The sequence below is a fragment of the Phocoena sinus genome, chromosome 17, assembly GCF_008692025.1.
Source record: "Phocoena sinus isolate mPhoSin1 chromosome 17, mPhoSin1.pri, whole genome shotgun sequence".
Lineage (NCBI taxonomy): Eukaryota > Metazoa > Chordata > Mammalia > Artiodactyla > Phocoenidae > Phocoena > Phocoena sinus.
Genome location: NC_045779.1, coordinates 16018510 through 16039060, shown reverse-complemented (window position 1 = coordinate 16039060; position 20551 = coordinate 16018510). Strand labels below are relative to the sequence as shown.

The window sequence follows — 20551 nt, the reverse complement described above, 5'->3', positions numbered from 1 at the left end:
GAGAAGAATCAAAACTTAACTTTTAGGCTTTTGACCTGTGTGTCCAGCTGAATGATGTTGACATGGATGAGATGGGAGCCCAGGGGAGCCATGAACTGAGGACTTGCTAATTTTTAGAGTTCTATCGACTTTCTCAGTGGATTCTCTAGCTTGTGAATATTAATTCACCATGGGTCCTTCTCTCCCTTCCTGCAGTAAGATTTGGGGAGCTTCTTTAACTTACATGTGAGAGGTAGGAGAAAGAATGCAATGATAGGAAACAAGAGTGTTAAAACAAAGAAGGACCTGTTGTCCCTACATGCCCAGGGCTCTGCCATGTGGCCTTTGGAGTTTACTAATGGTAAGAGAAACAATTTATTTACCTTGATAAATGGCCTGGGAGCATTCTTTTTGCCTTAGGTTATTCTGGTCTCATGAAATTAAAAAATAATCTGAATTCTTAGATTATTATTAAAAAGTTTAAAGTGTTTTAGGCAATTAAGGAAAAAAGTACTTGAGGTAGAAGGTGGAAGATTCTTGACTTTAGGCTACACAGAGATCACAGGGGTTTGAATTTAGAGAAAGCCCTAAGGGTATGGCTGTTTACATGGCATTACATAGTCAGTAATTTTAGGTGCACACAGGTAAGTAGCAGCAACATACTCGGGCAGCATCATGGGTTCTTATTCACATCTATTTCATAAGGAAAACTATCGACCCATTTACATTGCCAAAGATCAGGTTTATTGTTGTGTGTTTATAAATAACTTAAAATAATTTAACCATCTTTCAAGTTATTATGGTTTAAAAATATCTACTTTGCTTATGACCTAAACCTCACAGTCTTATTAAACAAATGTTATTTATTGATTACCTACCACATGCCAGGCCCTACCAGGTGCCAAGGAAACAAAGGAGAGTAGGAGGTCCTTGGCCCTGGAAGCTCACGGGTAGCCGAGGAAACTACCATCTATACACTACATAAACTAACCATCATGTAGTGTGGTGAGTGCAACTTTGCCAGTGTTTACAACATTCCAAAAAGTACAGAGAAAGAAGATATTATCCTAAAGAGAAAATAATGTTTTAGTCCCAGTGGAAGAGTGTTTGACAGGCAGAGGAAAGAAGAGCATTAACATGGCAGTAGGCTCTGACATGAAGACCAGCCAAGACAGACAGGAAAATGCATGGCACGCACGGGCAGTCCTCAAGTCCAGGGATGCTGTGTAACCTAAACCCACAGGAGGGTGGATGCTTGAATATCTTTATATAATCTTCCAAGGAATTCGGAATTTTTTTCTAGGGATAGTATAAGTGCAGATGAGAGATTGTAAACTGGAGAATGGGCGTGAAGAAGTTTCCGGGTAAGGAAGATCAGTGTGGTGGCAGAAGTGAGAGTCAAAGGGCAGTGGGTGGAATGCAGAGTGAGTAGCTCGATGGCTGTTTCTCTAGTCCAGGTGAGACATAATGAGGACCCGCCCCAGGACAGGAGGGTAGGGATGGAGAATGCAGCACAGCTCAGTGGGTATTTCTGAATTGGAGATGGGTGACTTTAGAGTCACAGAGGGAGAAAAAAATGAGATGATTCTGAGGTTTCTAGTTTCTATGAAGGGGGGTCAGGGGATAGTATGTTTTGGTGGAAAGAGTGGGCAGATGTGGGTTCAGATACCAGCCTTCCTATTTATTTGCTTGGACATGTTACTTAATTTCTAGCCCCATATATAAAATGGGGATAAAGAATCCTGTTTTTAAGCCTTTTGCTGGATAGATGGTGATGCTGTCCATCGAGTAGAATTAAAAATACAGTAAAAGGGCAAATGTGGGGGCAAAGATAGTGGGAATTTGAGATGTTAAACATTTCTTACACAAACACAGTATTATTTGCTTTATGTCATTACTTCATTTACTCCTCACAACCATCCTATGAGGTGTAGGTAGTATTACTGCCATCATTTTACATGAGAACATGTCAAGGCTTAGAGGGATCAAATAACTTGACCAAGACCACGTAGAAGAGTTGGATCTTGAATCTGAGCTGAAATTAAATTCTAATTCCAGAAACTGTGTTTGTATTACCACACTCTGCAACCTCCCAAATCTTTCTTCATGTGTACACACATATATTATGCATATAATCTAAATCAGAGCTTCGTGGAACCTACCTTATGCTGTACAATCACCCTGATATCTTCTATTCTGTTATTCTATTTGTTTATAAAAAATTGCTGAGCAGAACCTATGAAGTTGAATTCACAATCTTTTCATGGGTTGTGACCCATAATTTCAAAAACACAGGGATAGAGCAAGAAAAGAATAAAAGGGATTTCTGCGGCTTCCATCTTCAGATGGCTTTGGGGTTTTTTGTGTGGTAGTACATATTTGTGTTGTGGTTTCATTTTTAAAAAACTTCTTTCTATCTATGATGATCCAGGGAAGGTATTACCCCTCCAGCAGCTCTGCTGGATAAATCTTCTCTGCCCTTGGTCTCTTTCCAGGCCTAGAAAAGGGGATTAGAAAGGTTGTAATCGCAGGTGGCCTGGGCAAGTGGCAGCGCTTGTGGTCCAGGCATTCTCTCCCTTCTATAAATTGTATTTAATCCTCGCGTAGCTATTTGTATGTTGGCCTCCCCACGTGCGACGACAGGACTTGTCTTTGCATGCTTGCATCTTCAGCATGGAGTGCAATGCCTGGAACAGAGTAGTGACCCAACATGTGCCAAGAGATGGGGGACACCAGCCAAGCTGGCCTGCCTTCTCTCATTAATATGACCTCCATCTCTGCCAGACCAACAGCCAGAGGGTTGAAGTCTGGCAGGTCTCATGAGTGCTGCTGACCTTCATCTATTCTCTTGTCACTGGGTTAGGCTTATTTGCTTTACCGGGAAAGGATTAGTCATAGGTTTTGAGATTCTAACCCAAAACCACCACTGTTTTCCCAAACACAAGCTAGAAAATTACATTTGAGAAACATAACTGCACTGATGTGATATCATGAAAATGTATAAAACCTGGAGTTCATGGAAGCTTATGAAAGGTTTTAATGTAGAATATAATGAATAAATAATAGAGCCTCTGCGGACAGTGATTATTCGTAGAAGAAAATAAACATATTACATCTTATAATAATTGTACCCAAAGCATATGCATCTTAGCCAGGAAAAGCATAGGATGAGTTCGAAGGGAAAAGGGGAAATACATATGTATATATATATATATATGTGTGTGTGTGTGTGTGTATGTATATATTTATGTAAATGTGTATATATGTAAATGTGTGTCGATATTTATGTACATAAATAGATGGCCCATGTTAGCAATGAAAGAAGCTGAGAATCACCATTTTAAGGCCTCATGTTAGTAAAAAAAAAAAAAAAAAGAAAAACAAACATGTTTTTTGTTTGCTTCTTTAGTTCAGAATGATTGTAAAAGAATATTTGATAGAAGACTTTCGTGCATTTCTGAGACTTATTGAATCAAGTATATGTGATTAAAAAGAAATGAGATTCTGCTTGAATGCTTAAATCTCTTTAAAAAAAACTTTGTGACTTGAATGCTGAAGTGGAGCATATATAACTGAAAGGCAAAGGAATATCCATCTCCATGCAAGAAAAAACGGGCTTAGTTTGCAACTTGAGAAATTTTAGATGGTTGTAGGAATGCATTCTTATTTTTAAAAAATTGCTGAATCAATGCAGGCAAATGAGGATCTGTCCTATTTCTACTTCCCTGAGAGGAGATTAGACTGCATTTCTCGGTAACACAGTCTCAGGGGCGTGTGTCCCCTTGAACACAAACAATAGACCAGAGGACCTTCCGGTCCCGCCCAGCCCTGTAATTCAAGTTCATCCCTCCCCTTTCAGCGTGGTGGTTCCAACCAGTGGCCGGGACTCCCTGTGCTCTTAAAGTATTGCCACTGTAAAAGCCATCACTGACAGGTATTTAAGAATATTATGACTATGTTTTCTAAGAGTTGATTTAAAATTCGAATCACTTGATCAGTTCCTATAGGTTCCTTAATATGGTTTAACTTCCTGTTAGGTTGACTTATGAAATTGCCATTTCTGCGGGTCCAAAAGGTCTACGGTTTCATGTGGCCACAACCTATAGTTGAAACTATATCAATGCTTTATCTATATTTTGCATTTTGCTTGGATTATTGTGCATTATTTTTCTTTTTCCAGCCATTGGGAGCAGTAGCTTCAGCCCAAGACCGTCTCACCAATTCTCCCCACCACAGATTTATCCTTCCAAGTAAGATATATTTTCTCTTAATAACTTTTCTGAGTAGTCTTTTACCTTATTTCAAGTCGTGTCTGGTGCCCACACGTTACATCTTAATTTAAACTAAAGCGTGTTTCATAGAGACCTAAATGTATTTACGCAAATTTATTTGGAGCATCACCTAGGAGGGACACTGTAGTATTTTGGTTCTTTGTGTATTACACTTGAAAGTTTTACATTAAGAAACAGTCTTTAACTGGAATTTGTGATTTGGTTGGTAATCAGTTACCTTGCATGTTTCCATCTAATGCATGGGCTTTCTATTTTCTGTCATTTCTGACAAATAGCAGACCATACCCACATATTCTCCCTACCCCTTCCTCACAAACTATGGCTGCATATGGGCAAACACAGTTTACCACAGGAATGCAACAAGCTACAGCCTATGCCACGTACCCACAGCCGGGACAGCCCTATGGAATTTCCTCCTATGGTGAGTAATCCCTCGGCTTTAGCACTGATGTTGCCTAGTGGGCACACCTGTACCTGTGAAAGTTTCACAGGAGTGGTACTTAAAGACGATCCTCTTGGGCCACTTGAGAAAGGGTGGTCACCTTTTGTGTCTAAATTCTTAAAATGATCGTTTCTAATGAACATTGGAAGAGCTGGTAGTTACTTATCTTGAGGTCAGAGGTGGCAAATACCATGGTTCACATACCCTCTTGCTCTCGTTTTGTTTTGGTTTTTTTCCATTTATATCTCAATTCTTAATTTGCCACTTGAGCGCTTGGCTCTGGAATCCAAAGTATTTTGGTGCATATTTCTGATAAAACTTCTGTGAATGGAGTCTTTTGGGGTGAAGATTCATTTCCTATTTATCAGATGCTGAGCTATGATTAGAGAAGTACAAGCACAGTTCAACAAACCCTGGCTCTAAACTTGAGGGGGGGGGTAGTAGTCTCAAATTTCAGCATTATCAACCATTAGGAAAAGTGATCTATATCATGGCTTGGGCTGCACTTTAAAGAGGCCAATCAGGAAACATTTAAAGCTCACATCCCTATTTGTTCCTTCCCACCTGGAGATTATCTTTATCTTAGTGTAATTTGACTCAATTGTTACAGGGTCAATACCTGTAAATTAAAAATAAATCCAGCCAAACCTCAAAGTTTAATTTTTTAAAAGCTTAGGATTCCAGAATACCTTCACTTCCATTGAATGGTAGTTGTAATTTTAAACAAACTGCAGCTTGTTGGAAGAGAAAAATATGGATTATTGGCATTTTATTAAGAAATAAATAAAACCTAGTGATCCAGAAAAAAATACATGAAAGTTTGGGAGCAAGACTGATAGAAAAAACTGGTGGAGTATTTTGTGATCAATATTCTAGTTATGCTTCTGCTGCTATCGTTATTTCATAAACTTTTCTCAGTATATTGAAAGAAATAATGTTCTTCTTTAAGCATTTCGTTAATCATTAGAAGGTAAATTATTTTTTGCTTTTTTGTTCTGTTTTTACCCCAAATCAAATTGGCCGTATATACATTTCTTATCAAATATATAGAAATTAAAATCTAAATTATGTATGACTTCAACATTCATAGTTTTATTTTAAAAAGATCACAACTGAATGTGATCTAGGGAGGTGTTTTTCAACCAGACTTTAAAAACAGCCATAAAATGGACTTTCTAGAATTATCTTTCATTTCCATGACTTTTAGTCGTTTCTCAAAATAACGTTAAATATACATTAAATTTGTCTGTAATTTACTTTTAAACTATTCTTATGCTAAAAGAGGGAAAAGATTCTATGATTTGAATTGTGTAACTTCAGTCCTATAATGTGAGTTAAGGCAGTCCCCAATTTATATCCTCAAAATTTATTTGTAAGCTGATTATTTGAAGTAGAAATGTATTTTCCAGTACAAGCAATACTCAAGTACTGTAGACCTATCAGTGCTGCCAGGGGAAGAGTACCATTCCTGTTACCGCCTTGGCTGCCACTCACACAGCTCTCTTGTTTTTCTTTCTCTTCCCCATTCAGTCATGGAAGGGCCCTTTGCCAATTTCTGGGCTGCGGGGTAGGGACTTCTCTAGTTCTAAACCATCAACAGGTGGCCCTGTTGTCTGAAATAGTTGTTCCAGTAGAGTGAGATGAGCAGAGGTTCGGAAAAATGGGGATTTTCATGTGGTAGGTGGGGATCGGGGAGGTGGTGAGAGGGAGTCTCAGTGTAAAGGGCTTTGATCCCAGGACCTTCCATGCTTATAAATCTTCTGGGAATAATTCTCAGTCCTTAGTATTTTTCTGATCACCTCCTTTCTTCTCTTTTCGTACCTTGAGGACAAGGAGATGCCCCAGTGCTTCCGACCAGCCATTCTCTTTTTCTTGGGCCAGTGCGTGGAAAAATATGGCAGCCTTCCCCTATTGCTTGCTCTGAAGGAAGAGCACATCGTTTAGGGGTTTTAACTGCTGATAGTTAAGGTCCTGATAGTTCTAGAAGACTTTCTCCAAGGACTTATGTCCCCTGACTTTTCACCTAGACCCAGTAAGAAAAGATAGGCAAATCTTTTCATAGTAAGAGCAAGGGGTCCACGAGGAGGAAGAGGTTGTGCCATTCTTCACTGGATCTGCGTGGAGTCGACCAGTGAGATGAGTTGGACAGCTTGTGGATAGAAGCTATGGACACAGGTGTGGCTATGGGTGTTTTCTACCTCTTCCTGCTTTTCCTTACCTGTTCTTATCACAAAGATGCCCATTCTGAGCCTCCAGGCTAAAAACAGAGGTGGCACAGGTGAAGCCTGAAAGCAGATCATTATAGCATCAAATGGAGAGAGAAGGGGGAAAATCTCTATTGTGACACCATGAAAAGGAAGGGAGTTTTCTAGAGCCATCTAACCACCTGTCTTGGGCACTTGTTTTTCCAGGGACCATTTATAAGTGTGGGTTATTCATTGGTTTGGGATTGCCTGTACAGGGAAAGTCACATTTAAAAAAAATGCTAAGGTTGTGTTAAGACTGAAATGTAAGGCCATTATGAGGTTACTTAGAGATACTTCAGGAATTAGAGTAGGCTCTCTTCGCCAAGAGTCAGATTCTTCCACTGCCTTAGGAAAGTTACCTAACTTCATTCTACTGATGAAATTCCCCTAAAATGGAAATAAACAGTGAGACTACTGTGTATTCTAGATCCCAAAGATATTATTTATCTTAAGTGAAAAGTAAAATTATTCCAAAATGTGAATTCCCTTGGCAGAAATTTTCATCCCCTCCCTCTGTGGGAATTAAGGACAGTTGTTAACTTTCATGAGTGTCTTTAATTATGATCCAGGGCTGAGCCCTAGTACAACGATACCGCCAAACCCAAGTCCTGAAATTAGGATGTCAGCCTGGCACTTTGGGAAGTATTGGGGGGCCACAAATACATTATTTTTACATTATGTGATGAAAAGAAAGTGTACTTTATGTTACACTTAAAACAATTATATTTGAATAAAAACCTGAAACTATAAGGGACAAAAAGAACTACTTGTCAATTTCTCTGTGCTGTTTATAAAGCACTATGCTGTTCTATAGGATTGAGTTCTTTATTATTATCCTTCTCTTGTGCTTACTGCCTGGTAGGATCTGGATATCTGGGAGAAGGTTTCCCCCTGTGTTGCTTAGTTCTATGCCCAATATTGCTACCTCTGACCTCAAACTGCGTTGTGTACTAAAATCAGCTTTGTGGTAGAAAGAGTAAAGAAAAAAAATGTTTTTAATGTTGAGGCTAGAGACTCTAATTAATCACTTTTTAGAAAAAATATTTCGATTCTGATGTTAATGCAACAACATTTAGAATAATGTTCAAGTTTAATTATGGCCATTTCTGGACCGTAAAGATCTTAAACTCTTGTAAAGCAATACAACTAATTATAGAAATGATATCACTGGAGTTAAATTTTATAGAAAATGGAATTCAGGAAAACAAAAGAAAAGAATAGTGCGGATAGGCATTGAAATCTGTAATAATCCTGGTTTTATTCTTTTTAATTGAAGTTACAGTGAAGGGTATTTCACTCTATGGCCTTGGTTATTGAGATAATACTGGGGGGGGGGAAGCGTTTGTAATTGGATAGTTGTGGGAGTGTTTTTGTATATGGACCAGCTTTTGAAAATGAACAGATAGATAAGCTATCACTAACTGATTTAGGTGCATTGTGGGCAGGCATCAAGACTGAAGGTGGATTGTCACAGTCTCAGTCACCTGGACAGACAGGATTTCTCAGCTATGGGACAAGCTTTGGGACCCCTCAACCTGGACAGGCACCATACAGCTACCAGATGCAAGGTCTGTATACACACTGGCATTGCTCTTTTCATTAATCCTGTGGGGCAATAATTACTTTCTAAAGTGGCACGTGATGTTCTGTGTAAGTAGTGGATGATGGTGAAAGTGGGCTGGGCTTGGAGGCAAGATACCTGGTTCTAGTCTGGTTCTTTACTTCCCTGCTCTCCAGGCCTGAATTTCCATATTTATAACATCCAGGGGTTAGACTGGATGATCACTCAGGTTCTTTTACAAAAAGCTCTAGAATTCTTTGTGTCATTGAAGTTTTCTGCCTTTGCTTCTACCAACTAAAAAAAGAGTGAAAAAAAAAAAAAAAGCAAAGTCAATGATGTAAGAGGTTGTAGTACGATACATGCTAAAAACCCTGGCACTTGGTGTCGCCAATCAGCCTGTCTCAAAGGGGTATGTTTTCTTCATTTTCATTATCACGGCTCTGGAAATAGAGCATGTGATAGGTGTTGACTAAATGATCTGCCAAAGACCAGGAGATCAAATTGACAGCCACTCAATGCATCTTCAAGCTATTGCTTCCAAGGACGCATCCCTGGGTTCTGATTTTGAAACTATAGACAAAACATAATGTAAGTGCAAGTCATATGGATGACAGCTGAAAGTTTACGTTGTCAGAGCTGTTTCAAGATTAGGCATTACTGTAATTAGCAGATTATTATCGTGAAAATGTGTCTAAAATACTTGAAAATTGTTCTTGCATAATTTAAACATTCTCCTAATATTTTGTTTTTACCGCTAATCAGTTTAACAAATGATATGCATCCTTTCAGTAGTGCCAAGCTATAGTAGATTTAAATACCTGCTATTTAAAAAAAAAATTATTTGTTTATTTATTGAGTTGATGTACAATATTACATAAGTTAGAGAAGTACAACATAATGATTCACAATTTTTAAAGGTTATATTTCGTTTATAGTTACTACAAAATACTGGCTATATTCCCTGTGTTGTACAATACATACTTGTAGCTCATTTATTTTATACATAATAGTTTGTACCCCTTAATCCCCTCCCCCTATCTTGTCCCTCCCCGCTCTCCTCTCCCCACTGGTAACCACTAGTTTGTTCTCTGTATCTGTGAGTCTGTTTCTTTTGTGTTATATTCACTAATTTGTTTTATTTTTTGGATTCCACATATAAGTGATGTGATACAGTATTTGTCCACCTTTGGCTGACATTTTTCACTCAGCATAATACCCTCCAAGTCCATCCTTGTTGCTGCAAATGGCAAAATTTCTTTCTTTTCTTATGGCTGAGTAGTATTCCATTGTATGTGTGTGTATACCACATCTTCTTTATCCATTCATCCTCTGGTAGACTTAGCAACCTGCTCTTTTAAGTAACAGATATGTTATAGACACCTTTTCACGTCAATAAAATCTATTTTATGGCATCATTTTAATGGCTGCATGGTTTCACAGATATATCTTATTTAACCCCCCTATTATTGGACGTCTGGAGCAATGCCATGAATATCTTATGTGCATGCTTAATTATTTCCTTTGAGTAAACTTAAGTGTGGAATTGCTAGGTAAACTGTTTTCAACTCTTTTAGGGATTTGTTATATATTTCCACAAGGAAGGGCTGTGAATTAGCATGAACACATTAAATATTTTACTTTTTAAAAAAATTGTCATTTTGGAAGGTCCGAGATTCTCTTGTTGTTTTCATGTGTATTTTTAGAAAATTGAGCTGATAAACCAGTTTTTCTTTTCTTGCATGGTGGTGTTTGTCTTTTCTTATTATTTCTTATATTACGTCTCTTAAACTTTAGTAATGTTTTATAGATGTATTTCCGGTTTATCATTTTTAAGAGCTTTTTTTTCCTGCACGGGAAGCTAAAATTTTGTGGGACCAGATTCATTAATCCTTTCATACTTGGTTTTGCCTTTGGTATAAAAAGGCATGGATTGTAAAGTTTTGATATATTTGATGGCTACAAAATTAAAATTACCTTATGACAGATAGCATTTAGTGTTAGAAGGTTATTACTCATGTGCTTGATTCCAAAACTTGAAAGCTGCTCTTGGAAAAGAGCTGTGTTTCTCCACATGCTGAATATCAGTTAAGTAAAGGGATAAAAAGAACAAAAATTGATGAGACTTCATTAAAGAATCGAATAGTCTTAGGCTTTAGTAATGAAACGGATCATAAGGCAAGCAAAGTCTGTTCGCTCCTAAAGCTTTCATTTGTGTCAAGGAGAGAGACAGTAGACAAACAGACAGATACATTATGCAATTGCAGAGTCTTAGGAGAGTTATGGGGAAAAAAATCTGGCACTATGGTCGGTTCCGTTCTACTCCAGGCATCCAGTCTCTTTAAAGAGAAGTGGATCCTAAAGGTCAGAATGAAACAGGTGAAGTGCCTTCCGGAGAGGAGAGATAACTACACGTGTGATTCCTGGCTTGAGCCCATGTGCAGCCCTTTGGTTACCATCCACAATGGGCTGAGTACAGAAATTGCGAGTTAAGTGTTTAGAAACTTTCATGGTACATCCGTAGTAAATCTTATGGTGGTGAAATCAGACATGCACTCTGTGTCTTTTCTTTTTTCATCTCATTCTTTTAGTCATACATAACTATTATATTTTGCTAAATTTTCAGCCTGGGAAGGATTAGGAGAAGAGAAGCGTGCTGTGTGTCTCAGAGAGTTCGAGAAATATTGCCCTTGACTTAGCTTTATCTTTCTGTCCTCGCAGATCCAAAGCTTATGTGGCAAGAAAGTTCCTAAGAGGACTAACTAGCTGTCAGAGTTGTAAGCGTAGCGTCAGTGTAGAGAGCGGAGTGGACGTGAAAGAGGAGAAAAGAACGTTAATTTGGAGGTGGAAAAAAGCCTATTTTAAAGCAGAAATAAGGACATGTGTAGCACCAAATATAGCCAATATAGCGTTGCTTTTCTAGTTATAGGTTTCATTGCATCTGGGATGTTGCATTACAACTTTCTGTGTTTTTAAGCGTCCCCTGGTTGAATGGCCTTTCCAGTGGGATTTTAGAGCCCTTTTTCCATGACTGAGGTATTATTTCATATGGATATTTCTATAATGGCACCTCACTCATTTTCAGAATAATCCAAAATATGACTTTCACACACCAAGCCAAAGAATAATACGCTATCAACTTGAAAGTTGCCAGTCTGATGCTGGATGATGATACGTAATAGGCTGTAAACTCCTTATGGTCAAATGTGGATAAGTAAGCAAACTCTGATTAATATGTATTTCTTAAATATTAAGTGCGTTGTAGAAAATGAAGTGGATGAAATGATTTTATCCACTGTGCCCAGTCATGGGAATCTATTGACCTTTGTCTTTGCAATACTTCTTTGTAATATAAAACTTTCTACAGTGTCTGAAATTATTGTCAAAATTCTCTAAATTCTATTATCCTTAATGAATAACAGCGATTTTTGCTTATATCAATCTTATATCTGTTAAAAGATCTTAGAATCCTGGATGACAGTATATGTTTTTTAGTGATTTGGGAGCGTTTTACCTAGTACTTTCTCCAGTATCCTTTGACCTTTTAAATATCTACCTTTGAAATATAAGGTATGATGATGAGTTATTCAGAGATTTAGTTACTAAGATTTCATAATGTTAGGATTTCACGATACTAGAAGGAATTTTCTAGTAACCCAGATGACTCAGTGGGTGTTATACTGATTCACTTCAGGAAAAATTTTTGATGATCACCTCTTTGGTTCTGTGAGATTAGAAGGTTGGGCTTAAAGGTACGGTGAAATCTTGCTCTGCGGCTAACAGCGTAAATTCTAGAGTCAGGCTGCCCGTCCAACGGCCCTGCCCTTGCTGTCCGCGGGACTTCAGCATGGGGCTTGACGTCTCATGTCTCCATTTCTTTGTCTCAAATGTGGGGATAATATTATCTGTTCCCACAGTAGTATTGTGAGGTTTCATTGAGATTATCCGTGTACATCACTCTGACCAACATCTGGCACGTAGTCCCATTCAAAGGCTTATTTTTATTTACTGTGTTCATTGTGGCAGTGATGTGGTAGTGGTGGGGGAGGGGTGATTGTTATTATCATCATCATCATCATCCAGCCTTCTGAAATAGTTCCAGATTAGGAAGCATTACCTAAATTCTCCTTCTCTCCCATTCCCCAGGAGGAAAAAAAATTCTCTCTATATGAAATAAATATAAAAAATTTAATATATATACTATTATATATGTGTCTATACACACACACACACACACACACACACACACACACACACACACACACACACACACACACACACACACATATATATAACCAGCAAAGAGAGCTCCAAGAACCCAGTAACCAAATAAGCATAGCAAAAAAAGAGCCAGATCTAACTCATGTGCCGGCAAGGAAGGAGAATCACTATCAACAAAGGTCAGGCTTTGTGTGCACGATACAAACGTACAGAAGAAACAAGAGAGAGCAGCCAAGAACGTGAAGAAGAAAATCAGAAGAGAGAAATGGCTGTGTTGGCAGCAGCGGTGGTGGGCGCTGGAAAGCAGGAGCAGTGGGTAACACAGAAGGGCCACACGGACAAAGAAATAAACTCAGCTCTGCAGTGATGGGAAAGAAAGCGGCATCAACCAGGTCCTTACGCCCCACGAATCCCTGCGGCCACAGTGCGACTTGAGTGCGAGGAACTGGTGGGGAAAAGGGAGGTAATAGCCGTGTAAACACCAAATTATTTAGTTCGGAAACCAAGATTAGGGAGGAAGATGGGAACGTGACAAGCTATGCTCTATCGAGATGGAAAACTCTGCTGCCCATAACACAAAAAAACAGCTACTGTTTATCGTAGGCACTTATCATATGCCCAGCACTTTTCTAATTATTTTACATATATTATTTCATCCCTGCAACGACCTTGAGCAATGGCTTTGAAGGTTAAGAATCTGAAAATGCTGACGAATACATCAAAATGGAGAATGGTTTAGAACTGTCAGACCCTGCCATGTTTTCTATACGCTTAAATGACCGCACCTATAGGGGAGGCGCTTACAGAAAACTACAAAAACAACGAAATGTAGTTGCCTGTAGTATGTTTCCCGAAGGGTGGATTTGCTCCTTTGGGAACTGAGGTACTGCATTACACGGCTAGCTATGTAAGCAGTAAAAAAAAAAAAAAAAAAAAAAACCAGCCTGTGGAGCTTAGAAAACTTTTTTTAGAGAGCTCATTTCCGAGCACTGTCTGTGTTTTAACATTTTCATGGCACTTAAGGAAAAGATTGAACTGGTAATTTGTGGGCATTTTGGCACTGCCTTATCTTGTGAACTAGGCCAGCCTTGGTGCCCTCGTTTAGTCCAGGTGAACCTTCTAGATCCTTCCAGCTCCAATGTTCAACACTTATGTCCGTGGCAGGGTTCGGTCAATCTGGCACATGCCGTTTTAAGGCAAACAAGGATCAGATTTTTAAATGCACTAGTTTTTAAATGCACTAATACTAAAAGCCCACAGAGTAAAACCTCAGGGACTGGAAAATCTGATTGCTTTTATCTTTGCTGCAAGATTCTGGAAAATTCTATTTCTGCTTTTATTGGATCTCTTTTGTACATCCAGTGAAAGATTAGAAACTTAAGTTTAACAGAGAAAGACAAGATGTTTCTGTTCGTGGACAACTGTAGAGTTCACCCTGAGGAAGTGAAATCCTTGCTGGTAGTTTTTGACATCTGCCTGCTCCCCAGGGTCAGCTTCAGTGTTTCTGGAAGAAGTTATGGATGGTGTGAGATTTTTCTTCACACGCCATTGACAAACATGCAAATGAGTGAGTTGAATGAGGGAGTGTGGACGGACAGAGGGTGCCTGGAGACCCCTGGGTCAACCGTGCAGATCCTGTAGATAGTGTTTTCAATGCTGCCAATCAAAGGGCACTGACAACAGGAATGAAGGGGGGGCGTGTGAGTTTATGTGTATGTCTGTGTGTGTGTGTGCACACGTGCGTGCGTACATGTACCAAGGGCAAGAAACTTAGGAGAAACTGCTTTAGCCTATGATTCACTGACCCGTTTCACAGAATATCTGCCAAGCTTGTCATAAGCAAATTTTATTCTCCTTTTATGTAAAAGAGGCATCTGACTTGAAATCAAGCTTTTCGTTATAATTTCTTAAAAACACAAGTTCCAGACCTATTGCTGGCATCCCCATTCATTCATTTACCCACCCCCCGCCCCATCCTATACACTATAGACTTAAGAGTACCATCAACCACAGAAAACAAGAAACTGTTCAAAATTTTGAGGCTGAGTCATAGGAAGAAAATGACATTTTGTTTAGCAATCTGTTTGAGATAAGGAAGTGCAAACAATTTTCACACGAAAAGTAATTCAAGTTAAGTCTGGTCTCTTAACTGGTTAAGCTTCAGCTTTGAGGCAAACCCAGGTTTCCCTAATAACTTAGTTCTACTGATCGACAGTTGCAGGGGGTGACCATCTCTTCTCATATTTTCATTTTATTTGGTAGTATGTCTGAAATACACAAATGTTTTGCTGGGAGTGGAGAGGTCTGTTTCACAATAGCAGTTGGAAGTTAAGATTCATAAGAACTCTAGTTCTCTTCATTTGGGGAAACGAATTTGGAATTTAGCATCGTAAAATCCTTGGTTACTTTATTATCGTAGTTTGTTGAAAGCAGTCTTCCCCTGTGTTCACACTAGTAGGTGGAGCTGAATGGAGACATCACAGAATCGCGGTGGTTGTGTGGAATGCCTTTCTGAGTGTTTTACTGCCCCAGAGAAGCAGTGAGGTGGGGACATTCCTGTCATTCTGCAGCAAGAAGGTGTCAGGATTTGCCACGATAGATGGGAGGGACTACACAGATGCGCATGCCCGAAACCCAGAGGGCTCTGGAAACCCCGCTTGGTTTATTTTCCTTTCAGTTTTATTGCTCTCTTTTAGAGGAGAAAATCACACGAATTCTAACTCCGTCTTTGTATATAATGTTGTTTGCTCTGTTAAAGAGATTGGAGTTCCAACCAGTGAGGAGAGACAAAAAACAAGGACGGGGTTTGTTAATGGGACGCTGAAGGGTGACAGCTCCACAGTTCTCTGCACCTCGCCGATCTGGGGCTCGTTATGAAGTGGGAACCGTCCAATAATAATCTAATAAGGACAACCACCCCGACTTCCGTTGGTCTGCCTGTCTATAGCTTTTCAAATATATAGTTGAAGTCTTTCAGTTATTAGTTTTTTAGAACCTCAAAACTGCTTACCAAAATGTACTGTTAAAGTTTTTTCATTATCTATAGAAATGGTATTTTTCCTAGCTTCAAATATATGGTTTTAAGAAAATATTTATTAAACCTTTTAAATAATCTGCTCTGATAAAGCCTTCGAGATGTGCACTTTCTGGCATAAAATGACAGATGAGAGTTACAATTGGAGAAAAGCTATTGCAGCTTGCATTGATGTTCACAATTTCTCTTAATTGCTTTGCCATTCTACTCACATTTATATTTTAGTTTGTGGAATTTTTTGCATTCTAGAATTTTTTTTTGGCTTAAGTTGATTTTTTAACAGTAATATTTTGTTTCAGTTCTTTTGGCATCTTGTGTTATTTCAAATGACAAGTGTTGAAAATTGTATGGAGGTCTTTTGAAATCCAGTAATAGCGAAAATTAATCAGAGATCAATACCCAAATTATTGTCGGTATGAATTGGTTTTTAGTAAAATATAGAGAAATAGATGAAGAAAGATAAATAACAAGGTTTTGTAGTCTTTATTACCCTAGTTACAAATTGTCTTTGAAATAGAAAAACTATTACTGAGATAAAAAGGAAAACTTGGTCATTTAAAAGCCTTCTTGTAAGAAAAGGGGAAAACTTTGGTTTTAAATAGCCCATCTGGCCTTCAGAGGCTTTTCCGCAGGGAGCTCCACTGACTTCTGCCACATAGATTGCGCCCGATGATGGACATAGCCCATGGCAAAGAGGCCAGGGAAGGAAAGCAAATGGACTTCTGTGAAAATACACGAGGGACAGATAGCATCCTGCTTGCCGAGTAAGTGCTAGAAAATGCTCTAAAACATGGGAAATACAGACAGGCCCCAGCAGGTTCCAGCATTCTTATGTTGGCTGGGATTCTGGTTTTTAATGTGAGTCCTTGTTCTCTGTTCAGTAGACCTTTGACCTACATGTTACCTTTTTTTTTTTTTTTTTTGAAGTTATAGCTGGGCAGTGTTCTCCAGGTTAAGTGACACACAAAACTTTGATTTGATATTTTAAATCATGTTATAAATCAACATAGGCTGGGTTCTTCTTAACTATGAAACAGTAGTAAGGATTTATTAATAAAGGTTTGGAGGGGTTGGTTTATTTTTAAACTACGATCGCTTAGCATCTATAGAACTGGGTGGCCACACAGGGTCTTCTAGCAAGACTGTTTCTTGTTTGTTACGGTTGGTTGATGAGACCACCACCTTTTCCCTATAGCAACCCCTGATGGTGACAAGAAGAAAGCCAGTATTTCTGATACACTATCCTTGGGTGACTATATAACTTACTTTTAAAATTATTTACCAGCCTCAAAAGAGTTACAATGAAGAAGTCTTTTAGAAATGAGATAATTATTTATGAAATTGCTCAGATGCCCTTGTCTCTACCCTTTGTGTGTCTGTGATGTTTCTCCAGCAAAAAAATTAATACCACTTTTATGTCCTCCCCACCCCTTTCCCTTTTGGTAACTATAAATTTGTCTTCTATGTCTGTGAGTCTATTTCTGTTTTGTAAGTAAGTTCACTTGTATCATATTTTAGATTCCACATACAGGTGATTAGCAGATACAAACTACTATATATAAAATAGGTAAACAGCAAGGACCTACTGTATAACACAGGAAACTATTTTCCACATCTTGTAATAACCTATAATGGAAAAGAATATGAAAAAGAATGTATATATACATGTGTGTAAGTGAATCACTTTGCTGTATACCAGAAACTAACACAACATTGTAAGTCAACTCTACTTCAATAATAAAAAATTGAAGTTAAATTAAAAATATGACTTTTTACAATATATAATTCACTTTCAACATCGCTGAATCAGAGCATCTAAAGGGTGCGTTTTGTGTGGTAGAATGGTAAATGGTGGCCTGGAAGTGGAGATAATGGCCATTCCCTGACTCAGAGTCCTTGGGCCAGGAAATCACCATTCTCTCTCTGACGAGGATCCTACCTCACATACTGATATGGGAAATAACCTGAGACAATGGATGTGGAAATACTGAAATATAAATGGACTGTAAATCGTAGGATGTTATTGTGTTCGAAATTTGAGATTTTTTATCTGCAAGCAAGGCTTTTATTTTCATTCATGTACCCATGAAATACCAATATCTGAGCTAGATCAGTGATATTTTATGAGCGGTTCGAAATTCATGATGCTTAATTAATTTAATATTTTATTTGATTTAAAACCCTGCTGGATTTTCTTTCTGGAAATTCAGACATATTTTAAATCCTTCCAGAAGGTGCTTCTAAGTCCTGTATTTAATATTCTTCATGTAATTTACATCTAAAGTAGTGATTATAATCTAATTTTTTTTGTGTGTGTGTGATATGCGGGCCTCTCACTGCTGTGGCATCTCCCACTGCAGAGCACAGGCTCCGGACGCGCAGGCTCAGCGGCCATGGCTCACGGGCCCAGCCGCTCCGCGGCATGTGGGATCTTCCCAGACCGGGGCACGAACCCGCGTCCCCTGCATCGGCAGGCGGACTCTCAACCACTGCGACCCCAGGGAAGCCCCTATAATCTAATTTTTAAAGCTAGGCCTTCATATATCATCCAGTTTAAAAGAAACCAGTAAAGTGTGTGTCCTTTAGATAAAATCTGAGAAATAAACAATTATTATTTGGTTATTTTTCCTTTCCCCACTGTCTTTTTCATTGCCAAACAAATAAGGAAGTTGAGAGATGGGCCTTCAAATCGCTCTTCCAAACAGCCTTCTGCCATCATTACCAGACACACACACACACACACACACACACACACAATTGTGAAAAGATTTCCTCTTGTTACTACACCTGCTTCTTTATGACAGTCGTATTCTCACTGGACCCTGTTGTCATTACCATCCTGGATTGAAACTCAAGTACCAGTTCTGTCTCCTACTGGAGCCTACACGAAACCCTTCAAAGTCAGACGTGGTTTCTCCTTGTCCATGTGAGACAGGTGAATAAGTAAAACACATGAATTTAAGGAACTTATGGTCAGGATAAAAGCAAGGCCAATGAAGGCTGTTCTGAGAACAATGGTATCAATTATTAGTGAGCTCGAGTTCCCAGAAGGTAAAATCAGTGCAGAGAACAACAGTCAGGGAAAGCTTATTGGGAAGATAGGACATTAGCCAGATCATGAAGGATGGGAAATGGGGATTGACGGAGAGAAGCATTAAATAAGAGGAGCAAGAATGAATAAGATGAGTTTTCAGGATAGCGGGGACCCCATCCTGAATTCATGTAGTGAGCTGTGGACAGGCAAGCCTTGGAAAGTAGCTTGGTGAGCATATTCCTCTCCTGGGCACCTCCATCCCCACCTGTCCACCCCAAACGCTAACCCACCCCCATCTCCAGGCCTAGTCATATAAACAAAAATATCTTTGCATTTATAACACCTCCTCCAGTCCTTAAAAGGAAAGTCAGAATCATAACATTTCCCACGTCCCAATATGCTAATATTGGTATGATCAATATTCAGATTCCTGGGTTTTTCTGATAAAGAATGTCATTTTGCTGAACTGTTATCCTTTTCTTAAATGATCAAGAAACTTCTGTCACCTACCTTTAGTCTCTTTCCCTACTTCCCTATAAACCTTTCACTCTCACATCTTCTCCTTTGGATAGTTTATACTCACTGTGTACCAGGAATACGCTCCTTACATTTTCTGTGTATTTTCTGTGTATTGTCCTTCTCAGTCTAATCAGATGTTTTCACTGACTGAGCAGCTCCATGTCAGAACTTGTGATGCTCATGTAGGTAACACAAGCTAACGTTTCCTGGTGGTGCTTTCATGAGATTGTGTGTTTTTAAACTTTCCTCAAAGGATAGACTCATGACACCCACTTCTTTTGGTCCAAAACACCCTCTAGAGTAGTAAGCGTGCCAATTAGATGTGCCAGTAGTTGCTGTGGACTGAACTAACTTGGAAAGGTTTGTTGTTTTTTTTTTTCATAATATAACATATATAATCTTCCCATTCAGAATATAAAAATTTTCAACTTTAAAAAGAAGACAATGGAATGAAAAATAATTTTGTCTCCTAGAGAAGTTCTGAAAGGAAAGATTTTTCCAGTGTTCTAGTCTGGAAATGAGTGTCTCCCCTCCATGCCAGAAAAGAAGAATGGCTATGATTTTTCACAATAGTGAACTATTTAAACAGATAAGATTTCCTTTTCACTAGTGGGGGAGAAAGTATCACCACTGCCACCCTGCTTGGAAGGTAACTTAATTCCAAACTCTACAATGGGAATTCTTTCCACTTTGGGGAATTTTCATGATTTGTTACATAAAATGTAAAACAATTTATCATAGAATATTTCTGTTCTCTTTACCTAGAGGTGACTTTTCATGTAAAATCTTTTGGATCTAGGAAGGAAAATACTTCTATATTATTTTGATAAATGAATTCTCAATACTAAGCCTAATTGTGTGACCGAACGTTGTAAGTGAAGACTCTTGTGAATCGAACAGAAACTCTCAAGAGGATGGATCTTAATGGAAGCAGGAGGTCTCTTTTTCCTGGTCATGTCCTGCCCTTTCTCCCCTGTAGCATACATGCTGAAGTCTGGTACGTGGTGGCCTTCTACACAAATGTGCCTCGTCTGCCAGGCCTGTGTAGAGTAGGAAGTGGGTTTAGTAGCTACACACGGACGCTTTCTTAGGAACATTGTCATTGCTATTTTGCCTTTGTGGTGTTCTAAGCTTCGGTGAAATTCATCTGGTAATACTGGCACCCAATCTGCGTCAGGTCAGCTATCAGACCCTTTAGTCCCTTAGCCCAGCTCAAGGGCCACAAA

General features: G+C 38.8%; 1 protein-coding gene across 11 annotated transcripts in view; it reads left to right on the top strand.

Annotated features, from left to right (window-relative positions):
• Window positions 1-20551, top strand: part of EYA1 (EYA transcriptional coactivator and phosphatase 1) — a 330392-nt gene that overhangs the window by 208400 nt on the left and 101441 nt on the right. For 2 of the 11 annotated variants that reach the window (XM_032609853.1, XM_032609850.1), the window contains 3 exons: window positions 4160-4229; window positions 4550-4692; window positions 8405-8527. In XM_032609853.1, the coding sequence (XP_032465744.1) occupies window positions 4160-4229; window positions 4550-4692; window positions 8405-8527 (336 nt within the window). Of the gene's footprint in view, window positions 1-4159; window positions 4230-4546; window positions 4693-8365; window positions 8528-20551 lie in introns of those variants that run through there. The other 9 variants (XM_032609847.1, XM_032609848.1, XM_032609851.1 and 6 more) reach the window with 5 other exon arrangements.